Source organism: Lipophrys pholis (genome assembly GCF_963383615.2).
Source record: "Lipophrys pholis genome assembly, chromosome: 3".
NCBI lineage: Eukaryota > Metazoa > Chordata > Actinopteri > Blenniiformes > Blenniidae > Lipophrys > Lipophrys pholis.
In genome coordinates, this window is record NC_137627.1 from 8,692,278 (window position 1) to 8,700,873 (window position 8,596).

The window sequence follows — 8,596 nt, forward strand, 5'->3', positions numbered from 1 at the left end:
CTTGAAAGATTACGGTTGGGATCACCAAAACACACAAAGAAGCTAGAAGTTCACTGGAGGGAAGCAGGAGCTTTTCAAACCCAAACAACATATGGAGCAGTTCTTGTTTTTCCAAATAAATTTTGACTTAAAGCTCCACAGAATCCTACCTCTACCCCAGTCAGAGGAGAGGAGCAGTTTATTTTGAACTGCTTTCCACGATCATTTGTTAAAGCTGGTTCATGCACATGGATCATGGCAAAGTTAAAGTCGTGATTCTTACATGGTCGGTGCGGGCATTAATTACTGCCACATTTCCAGAATAGTTTGTCTATATTTTAATAAGTAACACATTGAAGAAAAAAAAACAACGCCAAATCATTTTGGAGGGAAAGTCGATCCATGTGGGTTGTAGGGAGTTTCTTAAAACCATTTTAATGTTGTATAATGGGACCTATAATTTGTGTTATACAACTTGTGTTTTCCTTCCGCGTTATGAAATAGTGTGCTCAACATTAGCACATGACGTGACCCAGCATTTCGTCTCCCGACTCCAGCAGAATGTCATGAGACTGTGACCTGAACTGCTATGTACAGTTGGCCGACTCTCTCAGGCAGCGCATGTATGGATGTTTAAGCTCAATCAAGACCGTTTTAATGTACATGGTACCCTGCTGTGTGAATGAGCTCAGGCCTTAAAACTCTGACCTCCCTGCAGACTGCAGACCAGTGGGAGCCTGAGCAGCTTCTTTTTTTTTTCCAGAGCCATTTGATTTTGCCAAAGCCAGCTCTCGCTTGGGTTGTGCAGTGTGATGTGGGAGGGAGGGGGGGTCACCCAAGACACGCAGAACTGAAATCTGAGAGTGATACTGAGCCGATGCCAAAGCTAAAAGGTGAGGAACAAGAAAGCGACGCAGCAGTGGTGCTCGGCCCGAGTCTGATGAAACGGATCCTTTGCTGCAGTGCTTCTCGCCAGCGCTGGTCTGAGCTACACCCACATTGGTGCAAAGAGGCAAAGGACTTGTCTTCAGTCCATCATCATCCGGTGCCATATTCGTCATTTCTGTCAAATGCTCTGCAGTTTGTGTCCAGCTTTCACTTCATGTCTGTTATGCTTAAACCTCCTGACAGGATGGGAACGTTTTCTGACCGGTCGTTCAGTCTAGGCAGTTCTCACAAGACGAGATATGAGCAGTCGGTGTCTGGACAAGGTCATTACAGCTAGAGTACATCCATCGTGTTGACCGAAGAGCAATCTACCTTTATTACACCTCACATTCAGCAGAATTGAGTGGTAGTTATATAAAAATAATAATCTTCCTTTACAGATTAAACTACAGAATCATAAAGTTAAGATTATTTAAAACAAGAGAGAAAGTGTGTATCACCTTCATAATGCAGACTATTATGAGCTGCATAGGAAGGATATTTGCCGTGATAAAAGACTTTGGGGAGACTGAGGTCGTCTTCTGTGCAGTGACGGCTGGTCGTAGGCCAGATACAACACATAGGAAGTGTTTTCAGCCTGTAAAGCCTGACGACATTGTTCCACTCCTGAAGACGACTTTGGCCCCGGACAATACACGATGGCGGAGCCACATGAGTCGTCCAAACAGTAGCGCAATAACAGCGGTGACGTCCGTGTCTTTTATACGGATAAGCAGGTCAAAAGCAGATTGTTTGACTCCACCCTGATGCAGATCAACTGTCGCCTGTTACATCAGAGTCAAATATTGACAGAACGACTTCACAAAGTTTGTTTCCGTCAAAGGACCAGACAACTATTTAAATCCCATACTTGCACAAGCAAAACACATTGTGTAACTCATTGTATGTAAAGTAAATGCATTTCATAACACTGTGTACACAGGCTTTTCATTGCTTTGACAGGTTACTTTTTCCACACAGTGACTTACAATCACACGACGGTGACAGTTTCCCAACAGGAAATGCAGCTCATGCATCAACATGTAACGCAGCAACATGAGAACATCTGTATATGCTTGCAGTGGTTTTACTATGTTGATCTTTAATAGATCACAAAGCGGTCATACATCCTCCAAACATAATGCAGCAGCGTCATGAAGTGACAGCAGAGAAATGTGCTGATGAGCCCCTTAATGTAGGGTGATGTACAGTCTCCCCCTAGTGGCCTGGGTGTGAACTTACAGAGGATGACAGAACAGAAATCAGGAGCTCGAAAGAGGAGTTCTTACCTCCTGGGTTGGGAGCGACGGTCATCCTCACCGCTGCCTGACTCCTGGAGAGGAAGAAAAACATTGTCATCACTAAAGGCAACATCACACAGGAAAGGGGGGGCAGGGGGGTGTATCAAAGAGACCCGGGTGGCGCTTGGCATCACGTGCCGAGTCAAACTTAATTAATGGAGCATTAAAGGAGTGTTAAACTGGCAGGCAGAAAGGGACGTCTACACAAAGCTTTTCATCAGTGACTTCAGCCACACGGACGGAACCCGGGTGGTTCAGGGAGGCTCAGAGTGGGGCCCAGGGATGAGGCTGAAACAGACTGTCCCCCCACAACCCCCCCCCCCCCACCCTCCATCGCTCTTCCTCCAAAATGCAATCATCCTCCCCCACCACTGTGACCGGCACAGCTCGACACACACACACACATCCAATTTTAATCCCAGCCTGTTTCAGTAATCCCTCCCAAACTCCAGGGAGGGAACTTTCTCTTTGGCATCAGTCTGTCAATGCCGACCACCAAACACGCACAGGCAGACACGCAACGCTGAACAGTGACGAGTAAGCCAACGGTTGACAAACGGAGAGACAGCACACAGTGTGACGAGGTGAGGACGACGAAGACGAAGGCCGGCTCCTGGAGGTGGGCTCGGGAGCGTCAGGAGAAGGATTGTGTTCTCATGTGTTCTAGCGGAGATGTGATTAGGCCTGGAGAGGCAGCCGGCTGAATGATGCTCTCAGCATCAGCTCACTAACAGCCTGCCTCCAACACAAAATTACTGTGACACAGGAGAAATAGGAGTCAGTGCTCCACACACACACACACACACACACACACACACACACACACACACACACACACACACACACACACACACACACACACACACACACACACACACACACACACACACACACACACACACACACACACACACACACACACACAGCTGATAAAACTGCTTGCTCGACAGATTTCAAAGGCAAATGTGAAAGCAGTGTAGCATGACACCTCTGCAGAGCAGCTGCTGTACGGCTGAAGCACGTATGGGGTCATCCACCTATAATATGCGTTTAAGACCGCATGCCGTAACGAGCTTGGCCGTGGCAGGGTACGAGCCCGTCTCCATGGTTACCATGCCATTGCATGGATGTGTAGGGAGTGGTCGTATAGCCAATGAGAGGAGGGCAGTCGGTGTGCTGCTAGGCAGATTATTGTACACTTCCACAGCAGGGAAGCTATTGCCGCCCCCCCACCAAGCTGAGGGGAAATAATGCTGGATGTGTCAGCAGTGGGTCAAAAATCTGAAAATCTGATTAATCTTACCAAAGTTTGGGAGCAGCTGGAGGAAAGCTTATCGAATCTGTGCTGAAGTGACAGTCGTACTCCAGCTGTGAACCTCACAATTCGTCCCTATTTTAGGAACTTAATCCCCCCCCCCGCGCGCTCTTTCCTCCACACACTGCAAGTGTTGTGGCGTCCCTTTCTCCCGGGTTCCTGTCCTGAAGAAGGGTTTACCAGGGCACTCACATGGCTGATTCACATCAGAAACGGGTCTCATGACAAGCAGCTGGTAAAACTTCTCACCCTCGGAGCCTTCCACTGCCCGAAAGGAGCAAACCCTCACTCCCGAGTCAATGGATTTCTTTTCATTCAATGCAAACCGGATGAGACTTCTCCTGCAACGTGCAACCACCTTCACCCCATTCAAGCCTCGCTATGTTTTCTGTTGGTGCTCTTTCTAGGCTGCATGAGCATCAGCACCTCTGAATATCACTGAAAAGCAAGATATCCTTGTCATAGGTGAAGGTCTTATCTATGTCAGCCACACCAGCAACCCCCCCACCCCACCACCACTTCCTGGATGTGTGTCAGGGGCTGGAGGCCAGACATGGTGAGCCTCAGGGTGGAGAACAGCACTGCCCCTCTCCCTCCTCCAGGGTGTGACAGCTCGGTCACTATCACTGTCACAGCTTGTGATCTGAAGAAGCAACGCTGAATAAACCTCACACATATATATATACATACATACATATATAAATCTATAGTTCAAGTTGTTTTAGTTATAAAGACTTGATTTCTCAGGGAGGAAGTGAGTTAGCAACACGAGCTCTGCTCTGCTAACACACAAGGTTTGAGTTTCTCTGTAGGAAGAAAAAAAGAAAAAGTTCAATATATTTAAAGAGGTTGTGTCAAAGAAGCTAGAAAAAACTGACAGAGAGAAAAGTAGTTCCATCCCAGCCCCGGGAGAGGCTGAGAGTAAGAGGCTGGAAGCTAGTGGAGCTAGCCTCCCTCCCCTCCAGACCCACTGAGCCCAGATGTCGACCCCGGTTCACGGACACTCACAGACACGGAGGGGCTGGAGGTGGTGCTCGGTGTGGGCGACCGCTGGACGGTGACCAGCGCCATCCCGGCTGCAGCTGCTCAGACCTCGGTCACCTCCGGGAGAGAAACGGCGAGACGGCAGGCATTGTTTTTTTGGGTGTGGGGGGGGGAGAGACACCAGTGAACGGTTCTCCGGAGGTTATTTCTCCGCCGGGTTGCTTAGTTTCCCCCGGTAGTGTCACGCGACACGAGGTGCGTCGACATATCCGGTTTGTTCTCTTCAAAATAAAAGTGGTAGTTCAACGTCCGACTTCCTAAAACGTTTCACTTTTCAAGATATTGCAACGACTTGAATTCAAGTCCCATAATCTTTAAGGGTTGGACCCATTATTTTGGTCTAATCCAGGTTGGCCCATAACCAATTTCTAGACTGGCCCACATGTGAAATTTCCACTTGATTTCACAGGGCCGCTGTGGTTGGCGCTCTCGACTCACAGCAAAAAGGGTCCAGGTTCAAATACCGACTGGATATTTCTGTGTGGAGCTTCCATATTCTTTCCATGTGTGTATGGTTTCCTCCACGTAATACGGATTCCTCCCATGATCAAACATTAATGTGTTTTTCTGTTTTGGCCGTGATGGACTGGGGACCTGCCCAGTGTGTATCCTGTCTGTGGTATACTGTTACTATATTGTAAACGTGTTATAAGGTTTACCCAGTAGAGGGCAAACTCGCCTAATGATACCTGCTTAAAGCTATGTTCAGAGCGAGAAACGCAGAAGAAGCTGTACTGAAGAAATGCTCTTGTGCCATCCTTGTACCTTGTTCACGAAGACAAGTAAAGACGGAACTTGAGTTCGAGATGTTGTGCAAAGTTATTTCGGGCTACGGTGCAACACTGTCCTCACCCATAGTTCCCTGGGATTCGCTCCAGCTCCCCTCCATAAGCTCTCTAATGCCCCAGCAGAAATCTGCATGTAACTTGAAAACGTTTCTTTTAAACCACCCATTTTAGTGAGCTTACGTTTCGTAATTGATTTTCAATTTTCCCAAAAGATTAGTGTTTATCAATCATATTTGAGGAGTGTTTTTTTTTTTTTTTTTAATGGAAATAGAAATTACAATGAAATGAGATTAAATAAACACAGGGAGATTCTTGGTATAGAATGGTACCCAGATCAGCACATTGCACATCCACCATTTTCCATCATTCCAGTGTCTACAATGAATGTGTGACACTGTTTTCTCAATAACAATAAGATTCAATGAAAGAATGAAATCAGATCAGGTGAAATTAAAACAGAACAGGAAGGCAGCCCACATACCATGGATGCTCTTTCTGTTACCAATGTTTGATGGTTGAAAAGCCATTGATTTAATTTCCAAATGAAACAGCAATACACAACTGATTTCCTTTCGATTGCCTGCCAGTAAATGACTTTCCTTTGGCTATTAGAGAGAGCGCCAGTGAACTGGAAGTACTCGGGGAATGTTTATTTCAAGTCTTATTCAGGTCACTTTTCGGTGCCATTTCCAGACTTTCCTGCTTTTATGTTGGCAGACACTTCCTGTTAATTCTTGCCTTAATCTCGTCACTGTAACATGTGATGCTGCCTCGCCTGTTTGACGCGCATGCGTAGTGATAACTAACTGTCAAGTCTGTTTGAGGAACATTTACTCTCGCACTCACCCTGAGGTCACTCCCCATTGATCAAGTAAACTGAAAATAATATGAATCAATACGACAGGAGAAGGCGGTGCGGTTGCTGTGTGTGTGTGTGTGTGTGTGTGTGTGTGTGTGGGGGGGGGGGGGGGGGGGGGGTTTGGGGGCATATAACTTCATGAATACTACATGATTTGGCTGTTCCCTGTGTTCATAATAGAATCTGCTGCAGATGAAGACCTGACCTCACGTCTCGGCGTTTCCTCTGGGAGGTGGGGTGTGGCAGTGTTGGGGGGGTGGGGGGGATGTCAGGTCAGGATCAGGGTCATGAGGACAGGAGGAGATAGATAAGAGAAGACACGAAGCAGTAACTCATCTCCACATCCCAGAGATCCTTGAAAACCTTGATGTGAAACGTGAAATCGTAAAAAGCAGCAAGTTCCCCCCCACCCCTAACACTTTCAACGACCTTTGTATTTTTGATTGAATGGACACCGGTGATCTTTCGGTTTGCCGTGCTCATGGATGGAGAGAATAATGGTGGCAGGAAGGGGTGAGGCCTGGATATGGGTGTGAAGCTGCAGGTCTCCACAAGAACAGGAGTCTCCTTTTGATTCACTACATTGCGTTATCTGGGTCATTACCTCCTCCTCCTCCTCCTCCTCCACTTCTCCCTGTCCTCCTCTGTGTTCCTTCCCCTCCTCCATCTTTTTCCTCCCTTTTCCATTGATCATTCAATAATCCTTGGCGCTAAAAGCACAGAAGATGGGAAACAGAGAGAGAGCGAGAGAGAGAGAGAGAGAGAGAGAGAGAGAGAGAGAGAGATGAGAGAGAGAGAGAGAGAGAGAGAGAGAGAGAGAGAGAGAAATCTAATATGATAGATTTGGTCTTCCTGTAATAGAGAGAGAGAAAGAAACCAGCGACTGTGTTACACTTGAGGAGCCTTAAAATAAACAAGCCAAGGAAAGAGTGGTGGAAGCGTGAGGAAATAGAAAGGAGGAGAGGGAAATAGGAAGAGCGCACGGAAGAGATGATTGCAAATAAAGGAGTGACAGTTTGATTGATGACCCATCCTTCCCGCATCCTCCCCCCTTTTCTTATGGGTCTGCAGTTTGGGTGTCGCCCATCAGGCTTTATGTTTTATGAGCGAGAGAGAGAGAGAGAGAGAGAGAGAGAGAGAGAGAGCGAGAGAGAGAGAGAGAGAGCGAGAGAGAGAGAGAGAGAGAGAGAGAGAGAGAGAGAGAGAGAGCGGCTGTGTTTGTGAATCCGCCTTGATTAGTGTTTGCCTGAATGATATTATCCCCTAATATCTCCAGAGTGTGAAGAAAACCTGAATGTTTTCTCTGTGGGATTGATCGTGTCTCCCTGCTTCGGCAGGAACCCGCTTTATCAGCACTTCAGCAAATTAGTCAGCAGTTTGACCAACATCCATGTCAAACGATTGGAGGACAGAGATAGCCACGGTTCGCAGAAGAAGTACAAACCAAACCAAACACCTAAACACAGATACAGAGCAAAGAAAGGGAATCCAAACAGAAAACTCCCTGCATTGAATCAAACGTTGGTATTCTTGCTGAGTGGCAACATAACGAACCACTGCACCACTATTCCTCCTCAACGTGCGGTTAAATGGGAAAAAAATATATATATTCACACATATTGTTGCAAATTAAGTCACAAGTATTTCAAAGAATCATTTCAATGAACTTATTGGTATTGGTATATATATATATATATATATATATATATATATATATATATATATATATATATATATATATACATATCACATCCTCCCCACACAGCCAGCTTTGACACCAATGGGTTATTTATTTTCGCACTCGGTCGTAAATTGATTAAATTGGAACAAAGTTGGTGGTAGTATCAAACAGAAATGTCCTCATGGCTTGTAATTTTACTGTAAGTCCACTAACTTTTAAGTTTATGTATACTTTTTCTTTAAATTCTAATGGTTTTTTTGGGTTCTTTTTTTTTTTTAAATCCCTGGAATGTTGTAGAGTAAAACGCGTCTTCATAACAGAACAGCGGCAGACTGAATCCGAGGAGTGAAGATGAAGCCAGAGAAACAGGTAGATCCTCAGCAGCCAAGCACCGCAGGCTCAGAGGCTGCGGGCGGGAGTGTGTGTTGGGGAAAACAAGATTAGGATTAGAGGAGGGGATGATTCTACCTCGGGGACTTACCGTCAACACGGAGACAACGAGACTAAAGACAATCCTCCTGGTAGTTAAAGTGCTGCTCTACATAAAAAGATTGGATCAGAAACAAGTGTGAGTGCCAAAAGCACGGGTTTAAGCGGTCATTTCCCAGGATTCTTTGTGTGGATTAACAGGGAACAAGTCACAGATAGACTCAGTTTTTGCATTTCTACTTTAGAAGTTTAAAGAAGTAAACCAATCCAGCA

At 46.1% G+C, this 8,596-nt stretch overlaps 1 protein-coding gene across 1 annotated transcript in view; it reads right to left on the bottom strand.

Annotated features, from left to right (window-relative positions):
* Positions 1-4,749, bottom strand: part of ssh2a (slingshot protein phosphatase 2a) — a 29,176-nt gene extending 24,427 nt beyond the window's left edge. The window contains exons 1-2 of the mRNA XM_080459538.1: positions 4,531-4,749; positions 2,196-2,239 (exon numbers count right to left, since the gene is read on the bottom strand). Coding sequence (XP_080315664.1) covers positions 2,196-2,239; positions 4,531-4,593 — 107 coding nt within the window. The 5' untranslated portion in view covers positions 4,594-4,749. The remainder of the gene's footprint in view (positions 1-2,195; positions 2,240-4,530) is intronic.
* Positions 4,750-8,596: the final 3,847 nt, after the last annotated feature.